Source organism: Periplaneta americana, chromosome 6, assembly GCF_040183065.1.
Source record: "Periplaneta americana isolate PAMFEO1 chromosome 6, P.americana_PAMFEO1_priV1, whole genome shotgun sequence".
In the NCBI taxonomy this organism is placed as follows: Eukaryota; Metazoa; Arthropoda; class Insecta; order Blattodea; family Blattidae; genus Periplaneta; species Periplaneta americana.
This window is the reverse complement of record NC_091122.1, coordinates 9,162,559-9,183,164: the sequence shown is the minus strand read 5'-3', so window position 1 is coordinate 9,183,164 and position 20,606 is coordinate 9,162,559. Positions and strand designations below refer to the sequence as shown.

The 20,606-nt window shown below is 37.5% G+C and overlaps 1 protein-coding gene across 1 annotated transcript in view; it reads left to right on the top strand.

Annotated features, from left to right (window-relative positions):
• The window catches only part of LOC138700976 (integrin beta-PS-like), a 54,996-nt gene that overhangs the window by 8,995 nt on the left and 25,395 nt on the right, over positions 1–20,606 (top strand). The window contains exons 4-8 of the mRNA XM_069827427.1: positions 1,292–1,517; positions 3,884–3,971; positions 9,990–10,160; positions 16,133–16,396; positions 20,060–20,350. Coding sequence (XP_069683528.1) covers positions 1,292–1,517; positions 3,884–3,971; positions 9,990–10,160; positions 16,133–16,396; positions 20,060–20,350 — 1,040 coding nt within the window. The remainder of the gene's footprint in view (positions 1–1,291; positions 1,518–3,883; positions 3,972–9,989; positions 10,161–16,132; positions 16,397–20,059; positions 20,351–20,606) is intronic.

Genomic DNA, 20,606 nt, shown 5'->3' with positions numbered 1-20,606 from the left:
TTGAATGCGAGAAACATCAAACCAGCTGACATTCATCGTCAACTTTGTGAGGTGTATGGTGATGATGCCATTAGTGATGGAATGGACTGGAGATGGGTTAGGAAGTTACGAGGGGCGCATCTCTGTGCATGACGAGCAGCGTACCAGTCGGCCATCTTTGATCAATGACGATTTTGTGCGTGCTGTCGATGAAAAAACTCATGAGGACAGGAACAAATTGACCATCCCCCCTACAGTCCGGATTTGGCTCCGAGTGACTTTCATCTCTTTCTGCATCTCAAGAAGTTCATCGGTGGTCAGCGTTTCGATGGCGACGATAAAGTGAAAACAGCAGTGCGGGAGTGGTTTGCATTGCAGGCGGGCGAATTCTACATTTAGGGGATAGGAAGACTTGTGCTACGACTCGATAAATGCCTCAATAATGGTGGAGATTATGTTGAGAAGTAATTGAAGTGTGGGGAATACAATGCAACAAAAATGGTTTGTAAATATCTTCCCGTTTACTTACTACACCCTTTTGGAACACGCCTCGTACGATGACCACTTCTTTTCAGATTTCTGGTTTACACTAAACCATGACTACACTTACTAAATAAATACAGTCAACTCCGGATATAATGAACCTCTGCGGACTTCCATATTTCGTTCACTATATCCGAAGTGTCTCTCCCCTAATCTTAAATAACAGAAATGAATGAAATTGTGAACAAGAAAATAAAATATTTCATTTTTGTGGAATGGATTACACTGTATACTGTTACCCACAGTTGATTTACTTAAACTATGCTATCGACCCACGTCCGCTTGTGAAAAACCACGGTCAATGTCACTTACAATATTCGCCTTATCTTCCAAAGAAAACACTTTACGCTTCGACATTTTTATACAGTACGTTCACTGTTGGAACACTAGAAACAGACTGATCAGGTAGAAATGACAAAAGCTGTTAAGGTGTGACTGTGTACTCAGCCTTGGAATTTCCCGGGTCACTTAATGGAAACTGGAAGAGGATTGATGGAGTTTAAAAGCCATCGAAATCTTACCTTCGTTTATGCTCTGGACATAATGTCCGTCCCTTTTAATAAAAGAAGGCAATTTCATTTTCCGTTGTTTCAACACTATTTGTCGTAATGGAAATGTTTCTGGTTATTTTAGTGGTGTAGACACAGTTTCGTGTATTACATAATCTACATGCAAGTACCTTTATCAGCCTATGTTTTAGATTTTCTTACTCTGTCTCTCCCCTCTTGTCATGGTGAAGATGGATGATGTGTTGTTCTCGGCTTTGCAGACGATCCGTATAACGTAAGTTTGAGATTCGCACGTGCCGAATATCCAGTTGACTTGTACTACCTCATGGACCTTTCCTACTCCATGAGGGACGACAAGGAGACACTGGAGAACCTGGGTAAGAGTCTGGCAGAGTCCATGAAAAACTTCACTTCAGATGTCAGGCTTGGCTTTGGCAGCTTCATCGACAAGGTTGTCCTCCCCTTCACCAACACCCTGCCAATAAGGTAAGCACACTCATTTCTGTTCTCCGACCGGGAATCAAACCCGGAGCACCTGGTTTCGCAGCCAGACGTGCTAGCCGCTATTCCACAGGTGTGAACATTCTTCTTTACTATCCAATCATCTATAGTGTAATGGTAAACTCAACTACAGATTACAGGCAACCACTGAGCTATGTTCCGCGCTGACACAGATCCTGCACCGTGCGCACAGAAGTAGCACGGCTTGCTTGTGAGTTGGTTGACGGTGCTATAGACATTGGCTGTCTAGCCGCTCCTCTGTGCAGAATGAAATTGTAGAAGCAGAAGAATGTACATTATATGGATAGAAGAAAATTAGAAAATTCTGTTAAAATGTTCAGAATTAACAGAAAAACGTAACAGTTCCGGAACTTAAGGTATATGTACACCTTTACATACAAAAAATTTTGTTTTGCATAACATTGCTCTGTAAAATTTTTATACAATTGAGAATGGTACCAGAAAGAGAATGAAGTGAACAGATCCCTTGAAATTATGTCTAAATTGTTTTTAAAAATTATTTTGTTTGTAATTTTGACATGCAACTTGAAACATGATAGCTCATGCAGTTTTTAAGATAGAGCCACAGTTTCTTCACTGTTTTATAGCTAAAACTATTCTTTAGTGCCTGACATAGAACTATTTTTTATTTTCATTTACATTAATTAAATATTACCATATATGTAACTTATACTAATGTTTTATGTTGCATATATCATGTAAAAAATCCATAGATAATTGAAGCGTCGGCTGGAACAACGTTGTAAGGTACAAAATTTTCATTTGGCATGTTTCCGTGTAATAATGTTGTATGTCATGTTACCTTGCTATACTCCTTGGCTTGCAACTGTCCATCTATGCAGTACATGAAATTTGTCCACTCAAAAGTTTGCTACCTTCATAAGAACAACGTTGTACGCTTACACATTTTTGCAGCTCCTGTAAATTTTACCAAGTGTAACTTATAACGTTGTTCCAGCCAACGCTTCAATTATTAACTACATTAATGTTATTTTACTCATTGTCAGGCACTAGAGGACATTTCAAGCTTCAAAATGACACCAATATCTTCTTGGTATCATCATATTTGACTGAGATATCATGTTTAAAATATTTAAATATTCTAAAATTACTATTTACAGGAAATGAACCACAAACTTTCAGAGCCTAGAAGACTCCATCATCATATGTCACCCCTTAAGCAGCTTCATGTCGGTCCAGTTTCAGCTTCTTTCTGCCTCTCAAATACCTCCGCCTTGTTTTAACTAAAGGTGTTGAATGTTTTTTGGCATTTTTGTCCCTATTTCCATTGATGCAACAAATCCTGCGATGGTGTTTGTCCCAGGGTTTATGCTCATCCTCCTCAGAATTTTAATTTCTGCTTTTGGACTCTTATTAAAATGACGTACAATATCACTGACACACGAATTTACAGTTTTATGACTAACAGTAAAAGATTATAAATTACTTCATTATGTAAAAACGTGTTTTCAATCTAATGATCATGCCAGATATCTATGCATCTATTTTGGGACTAGAAAGAAGTTTATTTTACAAGCAATGCTGGACGAGGGGATTGACTGCTACGAGGATCACTCCAAAAGTAATCCACAATATTTATTTAAAAATTACATTTTTATCCTACAGCTTTGCTATTTTCATAGAATATAGATACATCCTTCAGGAACAATACGTCACTTTTCCACATAATCCCCACACCTTTCAACTGCCTTACGCCATCTTGGAATGAGGGCCTGTATACCTGCACGATAAAAGTCTGAACCAACACGTCTGAGGTACTCTTTGGCGCCACTCACGGGAACGACTTAAATTAAATTTGAATGCAAGGGGGAAGGATGTATCTATGACCTCTATAAATTGCAAAGGTTTAGAATAAAAGCTAAGTTAAAAAAAAATGTTTTGCATTACTTTTGGAGTGATCTTCATAGAAGTGACCATGGCTGATGACGCAGAATTTTGGAAAATGGGACTTATCTGAAAAACCATAAGGCATAAATCGAAAATTCTTATATCAAATTAAAGGGGAGAAAATTCTCTATAAAAATAGCTATTTTTTTTAATTCTAATTTTTCATCATTTTTTGTGTTTTGTGGGTGTACATATACCTTAATATGACTTTACTGCAAAGTATGGCAAAAAGTGTGATAAATATTTCTAAATGTCAGCTATTGAAAAATAATTAAACATTACGAATTACAAGTTAAAGCAGCTTAATTCAGTGTTCCATAATTTTTATCTTATTTTTCATAATAAAGCAATATCTCGAATTTTCACTTATGCATTATATCCCTTCTACCATATTAACAATTAAATATTCTAAATCTTTGCAGATTGAAGGAGCCATGCAGGGGGTGCAAACAGACGCCTTATGGATTCCACAACCACATGAAGCTCACGTACAATGTAACCAACTTCTCTGTAAGTCTGGATTGCACACTTCACAGCTACAGTTAAGTCTGCTAATTGTGAGAACACGATTTCTTTCCATTGAAGATAAAAACACTAGCTGGCAGCTTGACTCATATTAAAATTAATGATAAAGACATTATAGAATCCATGTTGAATCTTTCATACACTACTTTTAACATATGAATATAAATAATTGATTAAATGGCGATGTTACTCGTGTTGATTGTGTAACCATGTGCGGCTTACAGCTGTTTAGGTGCTTCTTCACACCATGCGGCTTACAGCTGTTTAGGTGCTTCTTCACACCATGCGGCTTACAGCTGTTTAGGTGCTTCTTCACACCATGCGGCTTACAGCTGTTTAGGTGCTTCTTCACACCATGTGGCTTACAGCTGTTTAGGTGCTTCTTCACACCATGCGGCTTACAGCTGTTTCGGTGCTTCTTCACACCATGCGGCTTACAGCTGTTTAGGTGCTTCTTCACACCATGCGGCTTACAGCTGTTTAGGTGCTTCTTCACACCATGCGGCTTACAGCTGTTTAGGTGCTTCTTCACACCATGCGGCTTACAGCTGTTTAGGTGCTTCTTCACACCATGTGGCTTACAGCTGTTTCGGTGCTTCTTCACACCATGCGGCTTACAGCTGTTTCGGTGCTTCTTCACACCATGCGGCTTACAGCTGTTTAGGTGCTTCTTCACACCATGCGGCTTACAGCTGTTTAGGTGCTTCTTGACACCATGTGGCTTACAGCTGTTTAGGTGCTTCTTCACACCATGCGGCTTACAGCTGTTTAGGTGCTTCTTGACACCATGTGGCTTACAGCTGTTTAGGTGCTTCTTCACACCATGCGGCTTACAGCTGTTTAGGTGCTTCTTCACACCATGCGGCTTACAGCTGTTTCGGTGCTTCTTCACACCATGCGGCTTACAGCTGTTTAGGTGCTTCTTCACACCATGCGGCTTACAGCTGTTTAGGTGCTTCTTGACACCATGTGGCTTACAGCTGTTTAGGTGCTTCTTCACACCATGCGGCTTACAGCTGTTTAGGTGCTTCTTCACACCATGCGGCTTACAGCTGTTTCGGTGCTTCTTCACACCATGCGGCTTACAGCTGTTTAGGTGCTTCTTCACACCATGCGGCTTACAGCTGTTTAGGTGCTTCTTGACACCATGTGGCTTACAGCTGTTTAGGTGCTTCTTCACACCATGCGGCTTACAGCTGTTTCGGTGCTTCTTCACACCATGCGGCTTACAGCTGTTTAGGTGCTTCACACCATGCGGCTTACAGCTGTTTCGGTGCTTCTTCACACCATGCGGCTTACAGCTGTTTAGGTGCTTCTTCACACCATGCGGCTTACAGCTGTTTAGGTGCTTCTTCACACCATGCAGCTTACGACTGTTTCGGTGCTTCTTCACACCATGCGGCTTACAGCTGTTTAGGTGCTTCTTCACACCATGCGGCTTACAGCTGTTTCGGTGCTTCTTCACACCATGCGGCTTACAGCTGTTTCGGTGCTTCTTCACACCATGCGGCTTACAGCTGTTTAGGTGCTTCTTCACACCATGCGGCTTACAGCTGTTTAGGTGCTTCTTCACACCATGCGGCTTACAGCTGTTTAGGTGCTTCTTCACACCATGCGGCTTACAGCTGTTTTGGTGCTTCTTCACACCATGCGGCTTACAGCTGTTTTGGTGCTTCTTCACACCATGCGGCTTACAGCTGTTTCGGTGCTTCTTCACACCATGCGGCTTACAGCTGTTTAGGTGCTTCTTCACACCATGCGGCTTACAGCTGTTTCGGTGCTTCTTCACACCATGCGGCTTACAGCTGTTTAGGTGCTTCTTCACACCATGCGGCTTACAGCTGTTTAGGTGCTTCTTCACACCATGCGGCTTACAGCTGTTTCGGTGCTTCTTCACACCATGCGGCTTACAGCTGTTTAGGTGCTTCTTCACACCATGCGGCTTACAGCTGTTTAGGTGCTTCTTCACACCATGCGGCTTACAGCTGTTTTGGTGCTTCTTCACACCATGCGGCTTACAGCTGTTTTGGTGCTTCTTCGCACCATGCGGCTTACAGCTGTTTAGGTGCTTCTTCACACCATGCGGCTTACAGCTGTTTTGGTGCTTCTTCACACCATGCGGCTTACAGCTGTTTAGGTGCTTCTTCGCACCATGCGGCTTACAGCTGTTTAGGTGCTTCTTCACACCATGCGGCTTACAGCTGTTTAGGTGCTTCTTCACAGACACACTAAAACACACCCTGATCAAATTCTCAACACACAGATCAATTTCAGAACACACACACTATTTGACACCACATTTCAACACTTTTCAACAATCGAACGCACCCACACAACAGGCAGCGAAATTCGAGATGACACCGAGATCTAGTAGGCTCTGAGGATGGTGTGAAGAAGCACCGAAACAGCTGTAAGCCGCACATGCTTACACAATTAACATGAGTAAAATCGTCATTTTATCAATTATTTACATAATAGAAGTCAAAAATACAAAATTCTTAGATATTTGGATTGACTCTGCTGTATCCTGGAATTCTCATGTTGGGAAAATTATATACAAATTGAACTGCTATGTATATGCTTCCAGAATTTTAAGCAAAACAACTTCTGAAGAAGTTCTCAGAACTATGGTATATTATTTTCTCTATATACTGTGTTTTTCTGGGTGTTGAACATGAGGATTTATCATTAGGTTTGTTCCAGCACTGTTCAGAAACGATTCTGAACTTCCTGCTCATGCATAGTAGCTCAATGTGTGTTCCAACAAGACTAGAACTGATTCTGAACTGATACTGAACTCCTAGGTCCCTGTTCCAACGTGCTTCAGAACTCGTTCGGAACAAGTGAAATTGGTTCTCGATTAAGAGCAGAACTGGGAATTCTGAACTGTTGACGCATGCGCAGAAGGTTTAATCTGAAGTTAGGGTTAAAATGCTCCGAGATTGAGCAGGTTAAAATAAAAAAATTGTCGATCATGAGTGATTTAGAAGGTGATAGCGATATATTTTATGACGAATTAAGTTCGGAAGGTGAATATAATTTTAATACGAGAAGAAACTCCGAAGACCATGAAAGAACAGTTCAAGAAACGTTCCAACAACGTAAAATCCCGAAATAGTTCTGACACCGTACGCAACTTGCGCACGCATCAAAACAAGTTCAGTATTAATTCAGAACGTGTTCTGAACTGCTTGCTGAAACAAATCTATTGTCATAGGAAACCTGTGTATAAAAACAATTATGTATACTTTAATGAGTGGACTATGTTTAGAAATGGGCAGACTTTGATCATTTTTAAAACAAGAGAACATCAGGCTTTGACTTAGTAACCATAAATGATGTTCTCTTGTTTTACAAATTATCAAAGCCTGCTAATTTCTAAACAAGGCCAGCTGATTAGTTATTCCTTCATTGTTTTTGTACATGGGTTCCTTATGACAATATTAAAACCCTACGTCCTATATCAAGAAAAACACATGGTTTATTCTCAAATTCAGTATGGCATAAGCTTTATGTATGTATGTATTCACACTGCAAATGGGTATATACCCAGTGGCAGTGGTAACTAGTTACACTCGATAATGACAATTAATAATAAACACAATAAAAAAATACAATTAATAATAATAATAATAATAATAATAATAATAATAACAGGGAGCATCCTAAATTAAATTAAACATGATCACTTAAAATAACATTTAAAGTACATCTAATTTGTACCTTAACCCTAAGTTCGAACTAAAACCCACGAGTATGATATGTTCATATCTGCACAAGTACCTTTCAAATTACACTCATTTCGCTGTCAACTCACTCACTGCACTGGAACTACGACACATTTCACTGATTCTATCCTGATTTCACTAACACTTCAAAAACATTTCACTGTTCAAATACTTTGCACTGTCACTATAAACTATAAAGCTTTACTGACAGAAACACACTTCACTGACACAACACACTTCTTCACTGATACAACACTTCAAATAACATAATATCAATTACACCTTTTAAATAGTCCGAGCTGTACCGGGTAGAAGTCGGGATGGTACCCGCTGTAGGCGCTGTCTCAGCGAGATTGAAACTCTTCCCCATATCCTTGGCTTCTGCCCCTATAGTGAGGCCCTTCGCAACATCCGTCACCATGCTGTCCGTTCTATGCTGGCCGAGGCACTGAAGGAAGTAGGGTTTACAGTCCATCAAGAGGTGCAGAGACTAGCCACACAAGGAAGTGTTCGGCGAATTGATATCATTGCCATTAAGAACAACTCGGCATACATTCTCGATCCCACCATCAGATTTGAGACACATGCAGATCAACCGCATGAGGTGGACAGTGAAAAGAAACGGATCTATGAACCAACAATCCCGTTCTATAAGGATAAATATAGCCTGTCCCACATTGATGTGATAGGTCTGGGAGCACGGGGTACCATACCCTCCTTCTTTGCCAACCAATGTAAAAACCTGGGGCTAACACACAGCATTGTGAAGGAAATAGCCATTAGTGCCCTCAAAGGATCGGTTCAGATAATGAGAAATCATTTGTATAGGCGTGATAATGGAAATTTCAAGTTATCTTAACCGATGGCTGTTGATTGGTTTAGATATCAATGCCAATACGTAAATCCGTACTATTACTTTTCTCGCGGTATATGGCATTCATATCATTCTAACCTATCTGATGATATTTCCCCCCCCCCTTTCTTAACTGTAAATGAGCACAAATGCTACTTAGGTGTAAATTTTTCTGACATTTTGTATATTCGATTATCTCATCGTTTCAAATGGATATCATTTTACCTTTTAGGTCTGTTTCCAAATTATATGTAATACGCTTTGTCAAATCTGGCAACCTTTTCATAAGGGAAGCTAACTTTCTTCTTCTTCATACTACCGTCTATTAGTGAAGTCCTTAAGCCTATTTTTAAATACATTTTTGATTATGAGATGCAACAGACAAAATTAACAGATGAACACTACCGAGCAAATGCTGTTTGCTGCGAAAGACAGAGAAACTCGCCGAGTTTTTATGGTGATAATAATGGTAGGTGGTCACTTACCAGAACAGATCCGTACGGCACATTCGAATTTTTATTCATTGCATTATTTTAATTGAAGCATTGCCCACTTGACCATATCACCTCTGTCGGCTTGAGTGGATTCCGTCCAGAATTCTGAACAGATTTCCATACGGTTCAAGATTGAAATGAATGTTATGACAAATATATCGATTTCAAGGCCTCCAATTACGATAATATTGAAGGTATAATGAAATGGATGCCATGAAGCTTATTTTATGAAGTCCAACAGTATGAAGAACTTTATAATTTATGAAATTAGAATTATAGCAATGTAGTATGGATAAAGTTCTTACAGGATGGAATTGGGGAAAATACTAAATTAATCAGGTATGTCCTTCATGGTTTAAGTTACAGAGCTATTCATTTTATTTCCAGGTTTCAGTTCAGAACACTACAATGAAATAATGCGCTCTAACGGTAAATTACAACACTATTTGATGATTAATTTGGAAATGTGGACAAGTGAGCAATACTATAATAAAAATCCTAACCCAACGAACAAAGTTCTTCTGGTAAGTAAGCGCCTACCTTTAATCTCAACACTCGCGCACCTCTTGTTGGACAGCAGATTAAACAAATGAACGTATCAACGCGGAAATGTCAACAATAATGAGTGGAATAACATAAAACTTATGGACAATTGAGGATCTAATGGAAATCACGAAAAAAATGGAATTACGGTGTTGCCACCATGAAAACTCGATGATTTTTCTGTCCCCTGCAGCAAAGACCATTTAGATAAATGTATTATTAGTTACACTGAGTTATAAAAACTTACCTATCTGTAGTGTTTCCCTGGACTATTTCAGTCTGTAAAAGCTGACAAATGTAATGAACAAAAGGCAATATCCTTTGGTTTGTCAATTATCCATTAATGATTTATATCTCCACTCTTACATAAACATTTTGTTTGCAGTATGAGGTTAGCCACGCAAATATATCGGGGAACATAGATGGACCAGAAGGGGGGTTCGATGCCCTGATGCAAGTTGTGGTGTGTTCAGAGGAGATTGGCTGGAGATCAGATGCTCGCAGACTCGTAGTGTTCTCTACTGACAATGACTTCCACATGGCAGGAGATGGTAAGGTGAGCACATTCTGCAAAATTCATTAAATACCGAATCGCAGCTCTGTTGAGACATAATTTTTATGCACTGACTTTCATATTGAATTTAACAGATGACATGCTCTTAGGAGCTACGTCACATGAACAGTGGTACTACCATTCAATTTAAATCTTGTCCAAATTCAATGTCGCAAATTTCTAGCGCAATAATTAACAACAGATCCCTATTAGAAACAACAACCAAATTTCTTGGCTTAAAAATCGATAATGTGTTAAATTGGAAAAATCATATTAAAGAAATTATCCCCAAACTAAATTCAGCTTGTTTTGCTATTAAATCTATACAAAAGATAGTAAGTATCAATACCTAAAAAACAATATACTTTGCATACTTCCACTCGGTAATAAGTTTTGGAATAATATTCTGGGGAAATTCCACAGATAGTAACAGTATATTCCTATTACAAAAAAAGAGTAATTAGAATAATAGTAGGTGCCAAATCTAGGGAATCTTGTAGGACTATTTTAAAAAAACTACAAATAATGCCCATGGCTTGTCAGTATATCTTTTCATTAATAATCTTCCTCGTATGTAATCATGAAAATTTTGTAACTAATTCAACAGTTCATAGCATAAATACACGTCTAAAAAATGACTTTCATACTCCATCAGCAAGTCTATCGTGCTATCAAAAAGGAGTGTGTTATATGGCAGTAAAAATTTTTAATAGTCTCCCTATCGATATAAAAAATGAAACTCAAAACATAAAATTATTTAGGGCCAAATTAAAGAAGTACCTAATTTCTCACGCCTTCTATTCTGTAGGTGAATTCATGACATTCAATAACACTTCATGAAATTGATACTAAAACTTTGTGTTGTACTAGTAGACTATATTGTAAATCTCTTCTGTATATATTTCATGTGGACTGTGACTATAAATTAAGACTTTATAATAGTATTAAGTTTTTTGACTTGTTCCATATTCTAACTGTAAGCATGTATGAATACCATGGAATGTTAATAAATACAATACAATACAAAACGAATCACTGAATTTAATTTACGCATTATTAAGTTTCAATTTGGTATGACTTGTCTGTAACTGAAATAAATTCTGTTATGTAGATTTTCAGGTAACAGTTGTTTCCTTGATTTTTTTTTTTTTTATAGAAGACTTTAGGAAAGGCTAGTACTGTACCTGAGTCTGCCAGCCGATCTTCTTCTTAGGTACTTCTTTAATTTGGCCATAAATAATCTTATGTTTTGAGTTTGATTTTTTTATATCCATAAGGAGGGTATTACAAATTTTTACTGCTATATAACGCACTCTTTTCTGATAACACAATAGACTTGCCGATGGAGTATGAAAGTAATTTTTTTACGAGTATTTGTACTATGAACTTTTGAATTAGTTACAAAGTTTTCACGATTACATATCAGGAAGTTCATTAATGAAAAAATATACTGACAAGCCATGGGGATTATGTGTAGTTTTTTTTTTAATGATTCTACACTATTCCCTAGATTTAGCACGTACTATTATTCTAATTGAGGACCGTTTTTGCAAAACTTGCTAACTGAAAAAAACTAAATTTTACAGGGGAGACAAAACACTATAGTAAGCAAGTCTTGCTGTATGTCTCACTTATAGCAGAAAGCAAGTTTTGAAAAAACGATCACACCTTGACACACTACAATGAAGAGAAATAACCCAATTTTACTAAGACGCTTTGAACATCATGTAGAGGCCTGCCTTATGTTAACGAATCCATCAAAATCTCAATTTTGCAAATTTTGCAGTTAGCAAGTTTTGCAAAAACGGTCCTCAATTACTCTTTTTTTATAGTAGGATTATACTGTTACTATCTGTAAAATTTCCCCAGAAAATTATTCCAAATATGCAAAGTATATTGTTTTTAAGGTATTGATATTCACTGCCTCTTGCATAGATCTAATAGCAAGACATGCTGAATTTAGTTTGAGGGTAATTCATTTAATATGATTTTTTCAATTTAACACATTACCGATTTGTAAGCCAAGAAATTTGTTTGTTGTTTTTATTAGGGACCTGTTATTAATTATTGCTCTTGAAATTTGCGAGGTTGGATTTGGACAGAATTTAAATTGGCTTATATTAGTTTTGATACAATTTAATACTAATTTATTGGCTGAGAAGCAGTCACATATTTTGAGGTGAAATGCCTCTGTTGAAGATTGAAATGTGTTGGAGTTATTGGGTGTAATTATTATACTTGTGTCATCTGTCAGTCCCATTTCCTGGGTTGGGGACAACTCGCCACAGAAAATTGGTCACAGAGGCAACTAGTCACATAATTGAAATTCGTATCAAAGACAATTCGCCACATAATTGAAATTCGTATCAAAGACAATTAGCCACATAATTGAAATTCGTAAAATTCGTATCAAAGACAATTAGCCACATAATTGAAATTCGTATCAAAGACAATTAGCCACATAATTGAAATTCGTATCAAAGACAATTAGCCACATAATTGAAATTCGTATCAAAGACAATTAGCCACATAATTGAAATTCGTATCAAAGACAATTAGCCACATAATTGAAATTCGTATCAAAGACAATTAGCCACACATTAAAATTCGTATGAAAGGCAATTGGCCATATACTAAAATTCGCTACAACTTGTAATATATGAAGGCAATACTCAAATTCGCAACAATTTAGAATACGAGGGGGATCCAGGAAATAACGACCGTTTTGTTGTAATAATTAAAAAAAAATATTTATTTGAAAAAACAAAGTCTGTTACATAACTGAAGCTTCCTTTACTTCTCTACATAATCACCACCTACATTTAAACATTTGTCGTATCTGTTCACTAGCTTTAGAATTCCCGTGTTATACTCCTCTGCCGCCAGTTCATTAAGCCAGGTGTTCACTGTCTTCAACTCTTCATCACTTCCAAAACGCGTACCACCCAGAAAGTCTTTCAGCTTAGTGAAAAGGTGAAAATCGCTAGGAGCAAGGTCTGGACTATAGGGCGGATGATCAAAGATTTCCCAACCGAATTGATCCAGCAATTCTCGAGTTGAAGCAGCAGTGTGCGGGCGGGCGTTGTCCTGAAGAAGCACAACTTCTCTCGAAAGCATTCCTCGCCTCTTGTTTTGGATGGCTCGCCATAGTTTTTGTAAAGTCTCACAATAACGATTTGCATTGATCGTAGTGCCTTTTGGCATGAAATCCAGCAAAAGAACACCTTTGCGATCCCAAAAGACAGTAGCCATGACTTTTTGTGTTGAGAGAGTCTGTTTGAATTTTCTCGGTTTCTTGGGTGATGAGGGATGATGCCACTGACGTGATTGGCGCTTGGTCTCTGGGGTGTTGTGACACCCAGGTCTCATCACCAGTCACAATTTGATCAAGAAAGGCGTCTCCATCTGTGTGATATCGCATCAAGAATGTCAATGCTGAGGCCATTCTCTGAGTTTTGTGTTGGTCACTCAGTTGCCGTGGAACCCATCATGCACAGATTTTGTGGTAGCCAAGATGTTGCGACACAATTTCACCAAGCAAAGAACGAGAAATGTCAGGAAAGGCAATATGCAATTCGTCGAGTGATGTGCGCCTGTCTTGCAAGATTCTGTCGTTCACTTTAGTCTTCAGGTCTTCTGTGATGAGTGATGGGCGTCCGGGTCGAGTTTCATCGTGCACATTTGTTCGCCCATTGTTGAACATTTCGCACCATTTTCTCACATTTCTTTCATTCATTACAGTATCACCATACACTTCTTTCAATTGCCGGTAAATTTCTGCAGGTTTCAAATGTCGGGCATTCAAAAATCGAATCACACTCCTCACCTCACAGTCGGCAGGATTATCAATCACGTCGTTCATTTTGAAGTGACACAAAATGCACAATGGCGACTTGTTACAACCAGTACTCACAACATGATGAGAACACATGTTAAGGAAGCCAGTTGACCTTCAAACAAGGAAGGGGAGTCAGCTGCATGGTGGGTATGCGCGAACGGTCGTTATTTCCTGGATCCCCCTCGTATATTTCTGTGGTAACACAAGACAAAACCAGAAGCTATAAACTAATTTGGAATTATGGCGAAAGAAATTCTCTTCATAAAATCAGAAAGAGGCTGTGACAAATTAATGTATCTTGGCTACATGTACACGAGACTTAGAGAAAATAAGAATGGAGTTGTTTGGCACCGTGACATGCGTGGCGGGTGTAATGCAACAGTCACGTTATCAGAAGATGGAAGCAGTGTCGTCAAAGAACCGTCTGAACACAAGAATCATTCTGCAGACTGGGGAAGGATTAAGGCAAAGGAATGTGTAGAGGACATGAAGGCAAGGGCGGGGACTTCCCGAGAACCAATGTCTGTCATTATTCAAAACGAGTTACAGCTTATTGCAAGCGAAGCCAATGTGAATCTACCGAAGAAATCATCTATTAAAAAACTGTGCGCCGTGCCAGGAAGCTGCACCTACCACCTGAACCAAGGAATATTGACGAACTGAACGCTATAGCCGACAGATACACTAAGACCGTACAAAGAGAAAGGTGGTTGTTGTATTTTGAACTGGAGGACAATCTGAAAGTTATTATATTTGCCACTAATTCACATTTAAATAAATTGTTACGGTCCCATTTTTGGATAATGGACGGGACCTTTATGTCTGCTCCTTCAATCATGCTGCAACTTTACAGTATACATGTCAATGTAAGAGGGGAATGGATGCCTGTAGTAATGACGCTGATGGAACGGAAAACCAGGGAGGCGTATGACACACTCTTTCGAGTATTGAAACGAGAAGTAGGGCGACGTTTTGAAAATCAATTAAACCCAAGATTCATATCATTTGAATACGAATTAATTGTTATAAACGTAATCAAAAGTGAATTTGACTGAGTTAAGTTAGCTGGTTGTCTTTTTCACTTAGCCCAGTTTTTCTGGAGACGGCTTCAGACTGAAGGATTGGTGCAGCAATATAATGTTGAGAAAAATTCAGAATTGAGGCACACTTCCACTCACTCGTAGCAAATTGTCTATTTGTGGCGAATTGTCTATATGTTGCGAATTGTCCCTATTACCAATTTTCTGTGGCCAATTGTCCCAGTTACCAATTTTCTGTGGCCAATTGTCCGGAACCGCCATTTCCCTTCCCGATAAAGTATGAATTCCCCCACCCCCACTTCCAACAAGGAGGAAAAATCTGAATTCAATATTGCTCATGTACGTGATTGGATGCTTGAGATTATGCAAATGATTGTAAGTCATCCAGAAGAAATGTACTAATACATTATCCAGCAAAAGAAATTATTAGTAGATAATCGAATTTAATGATACTTAATAGCACACAACATATGGTAGAATCAATCAATCAAGCAATCTTCTTAATGCATCCAGCTGTTTGCTGACAACATAAAGTCCACTGTAGTCTATTCAGTTTTTGTTTACCATAATAGTCGTAGATGTAGTTTGTATTGAGAAGTGAGAAGACTGTTCGTTCATGGCAGCGGGATGAACCAGATAGGCTAATCCAATCACAGACAATCAATACCTGGATTCTGATAGCAAGCATCCTGCAGTTCAACATACAAATCTGTTAATTGTAATCGTTATCTCTCAAATAAGCAGTCCACACCTGTGGAGTAACGGTCAGCACGTCTGGCCATGAAACCAGGTGGCCCGGGTTCGAATCCCGGTCGGGGCAAGTTACCTGGTTGAGGTTTTTTCCGGGGTTTTCCTTCAACCCAGTACGAGCAAATGCTGGGTAACTTTCGGTGCTGGACCCCGGACTCATTTCACTGGCATTATCACCTTCATTTCATTCAGACGCTAAATAACCTGAGATGTTGATACAGCGTCGTAAAATAACCCAATAAAATAAAAAAAAATAACGGAAGCGTTTATTGATGAAAAATATTAGCCATAGCATGGAATTGATGTGACTTCTGAATTCTGCTATTACACTTTCATTGATTTGCTAGCTCGGAGGTATCGTTGAACCAAATGATGGACAGTGCCATCTGGACGAGAGTGGGATGTACACGCACTCGAAGCTGCAGGATTATCCTTCAGTCTCACATCTCAACCACAAAGTGAAGGAGAAAGCCATCAACGTGATCTTCGCTGTCACAGAACAGTATCTGCCAGCCTACAGATACCTCACCAAGAGCATTGAGGGAGCACAGCTTGGACACTTGACTACCGACTCCTCCAACATTCTGCAGCTTGTGGCAGAGCAGTACAAGGTAACGAACTGATGTCAATTTATCAGGGAATGATGTACATGAAATATAATAATTTTAGTACTAGTCTGTCTGTGTACAGCGATTTCTACTAAACTACTGGACGGATTTTGTTCATATTCAGTATCTACGAGTCAATTTATCAAGAATGATGTACATGAAATATAATAATTTTAGTACTAGTCTGTCTGTGTACAGTGATTTCTACTAAACTATTGGACGGATTTTGTTCATATTCAGTATCTACGAGTCAATTTATCAGGGAATGATGTACATGAAATATAATAATTTTAGTACTAGTCTGTGTACAGCGATTTCTACTAAACTATTGGACGGATTTTGTTCATATTCAGTATCTACGAGTCAATTTAACAGGGAATGATATACATGAAATATAATAATTTTAGTACTAGTCTGCCTGTGTACAGAGATTTCTATTAAACTATTGGACGGATTTTGTTCATATTCAGTATTTACGAGTCAATTTATCAGGGAATGATGTACATGAAATGTAATAATTTTAGTACTAGTCTGCCTGTGTACAGAGATTTCTATTAAACTATTGGACGGATTTTGTTCATATTCAGTATCTACGAGTCAATTTATCAGGGAATGATGTACATGAAATATAATAATTTTAGTACTAGTCTGTCTGTGTACAGCGATTTCTACTAAACTATTGGACGAATTTTGTTCATATTCAGTATCTACAAGTCAATTTATCAGGGAATGATGTACATGAAATATAATAATTTTAGTACTAGTCTGTCTGTGTACAGCGATTTCTACTAAACTATTGGATGGATTTTGTTCATATTCAGTATCTACGAGTCAATTTATCAGGGAATAATGTACATGAAATATAATAATTTTAGTACTAGTCTGTCTGTGTACAGCGATTTCTACTAAACTACTGGACGGATTTTGTTCATATTCAGTATCTACGAGTCAATTTATCAAGAATGATGTGCATGAAATATAATAATTTTAGTACTAGTCTGTCTGTGTACAGCGATTTCTACTAAACAATTGGACGGATTTTGTTCATATTCAGTATTTACGAGTCAATTTATCAGGGAATGATGTACATGAAATGTAATAATTTTAGTACTAGTCTGCCTGTGTACAGAGATTTCTATTAAACTATTGGACGGATTTTGTTCATATTCAGTATCTACGAGTCAATTTATCAGGGAATGATGTACATGAAATATAATAATTTTAGTACTAGTCTGTCTGTGTACAGCGATTTCTACTAAACTATTGGACGAATTTTGTTCATATTCAGTATCTACAAGTCAATTTATCAGGGAATGATGTACATGAAATATAATAATTTTAGTACTAGTCTGTCTGTGTACAGCGATTTCTACTAAACTATTGGATGGATTTTGTTCATATTCAGTATCTACGAGTCAATTTATCAGGGAATAATGTACATGAAATATAATAATTTTAGTACTAGTCTGTCTGTGTACAGCGATTTCTACTAAACTACTGGACGGATTTTGTTCATATTCAGTATCTACGAGTCAATTTATCAAGAATGATGTGCATGAAATATAATAATTTTAGTACTAGTCTGTCTGTGTACAGCGATTTCTACTAAACAATTGGACGGATTTTGTTCATATTCAGTATTTACGAGTCAATTTATCAGGGAATGATGTACATGAAATGTAATAATTTTAGTACTAGTCTGCCTGTGTACAGAGATTTCTATTAAACTATTGGACGGATTTTGTTCATATTCAGTATCTACGAGTCAATTTATCAGGGAATGATGTACATGAAATATAATAATTTTAGTACTAGTCTGTCTGTGTACAGCGATTTCTACTAAACTATTGGACGAATTTTGTTCATATTCAGTATCTACAAGTCAATTTATCAGGGAATGATGTACATGAAATATAATAATTTTAGTACTAGTCTGTCTGTGTACAGCGATTTCTACTGAACTATTGGACGGATTTTGTTCATATTCAGTATCTACGAGTCAATTTATCAGGGAATGTTGTACATGAAATATAATAATTTTAGTACTAGTCTGTCTGTGTACAGCGATTTCTACTAAACTATTGGATGGATTTTGTTCATATTCAGTATCTACGAGTCAATTTATCAGGGAATAATGTACATGAAATATAATAATTTTAGTACTAGTCTGTCTGTGTACAGCGATTTCTACTAAACTATTGGACGGATTTTGTTCATATTCAGTATCTACGAGTCAATTTATCAAGAATGATGTGCATGAAATATAATAATTTTAGTACTAGTCTGTCTGTGTACAGCGATTTCTACTAAACTATTGGACGGATTTTGTTCATATTCAGTATCTACGAGTCAATTTATCAAGAATGATGTGCATGAAATATAATAATTTTAGTACTAGTCTGTCTGTGTACAGCGATTTCTACTAAACAATTGGACGGATTTTGTTCATATTCAGTATTTACGAGTCAATTTATCAGGGAATGATGTACATGAAATGTAATAATTTTAGTACTAGTCTGCCTGTGTACAGAGATTTCTATTAAACTATTGGACGGATTTTGTTCATATTCAGTATCTACGAGTCAATTTATCAGGGAATGATGTACATGAAATATAATAATTTTAGTACTAGTCTGTCTGTGTACAGCGATTTCTACTAAACTATTGGACGAATTTTGTTCATATTCAGTATCTACAAGTCAATTTATCAGGGAATGATGTACATGAAATATAATAATTTTAGTACTAGTCTGTCTGTGTACAGCGATTTCTACTGAACTATTGGACGGATTTTGTTCATATTCAGTATCTACGAGTCAATTTATCAGGGAATAATGTACATGAAATATAATAATTTTAGTACTAGTCTGTCTGTGTACAGCGATTTCTACTAAACTATTGGACGGATTTTGTTCATATTCAGTATCTACGAGTCAATTTATCAAGAATGATGTGCATGAAATATAATAATTTTAGTACTAGTCTGTCTGTGTACAGCGATTTCTACTAAACTATTGGACGGATTTTGTTCATATTCAGTATTTACGAGTCAATTTATCAGGGAATGATGTACATGAAATATAATAATTTTAGTACTAGTCTGTCTGTGTACAGCGATTTCTACTAAACAATTGGACGGATTTTGTTCATATTCAGTATCTACGAGTCAATTTATCAGAAATAATGTATATGAAATATAAATATTTTAGTAAGAAAAGTACGTACTTATTTTAAACAAATCACAAACTGGGTTGAATTCGAAATCGACCTTAATAATTTTTTTAGTTTTATTTCATGCTTAAGATGAAGGGATAAATTAAATGAACTGCTCCATATGTCTCCAGATCCTAATGTTTCGAAATAATTAATTAGAATATTTTCAACGAAATGTAAAACTAATTTTTCATACGTATAATAATTCTGAGCTTAACAGTCCATAGAATGTCAAGGGCGACCTGACAACTGCTGTTCTCACATATATATGCCTGAGCAGATGTCAACTATTATGCAATCAGTACGGGTGTAACATGTGGGTACTGCAATGATCCCCTGCCATAATGCAATGTGTCCTGTATTTCACATTCTAAATGGAAGTACAAATTTCGTTTAATCTTGCATGTATATGTTGCTATTGACCACGATAATTGGGAGTTTGCTGTATTGCAGAAAATTTCATCAGCTGTGAAGATGAAGGATGATGGCACAGATTTCGTCAAAGTAAGGTACTACACTTCCTGCAAGGATAAATCCGCAGAACCAAAAGAAACCGCCAATTGTGACAACCTGAAAATTGGGGAAGAAGTCGAGTTTCTGGTCGAAGTCAGTGTAGTCAGCTGCCCCGCGGACCCGAACGAGTGGAACCAGACCATCAAGATCTTCCCGGTGGGGAGCCACGAGTCACTCACCATTCATTTGGAGTTGATCTGCGACTGTGCGTGTGAACACAAGGAACATCCAGTAAGTAACACAGAGCTTGCCTCATGTAATGTTATGCTGCAGAAATTGCTCCCATACGTACCTTTTTTTCGGTAGTGTGTTTCATCATCCCAAAAGAGATCTTCAGCACATGTTTTTGCCTCATTTTTTAAAATCAGTGACTGGAAAACAAAACTGGGAATATCAACTGTTATTTTATTCATAAATATAGATCCAAGAATGTACATATTGATGTGGGTGTTCCTCAGGGCTCTGTTTTGGGCCCTGTATTGTTTCT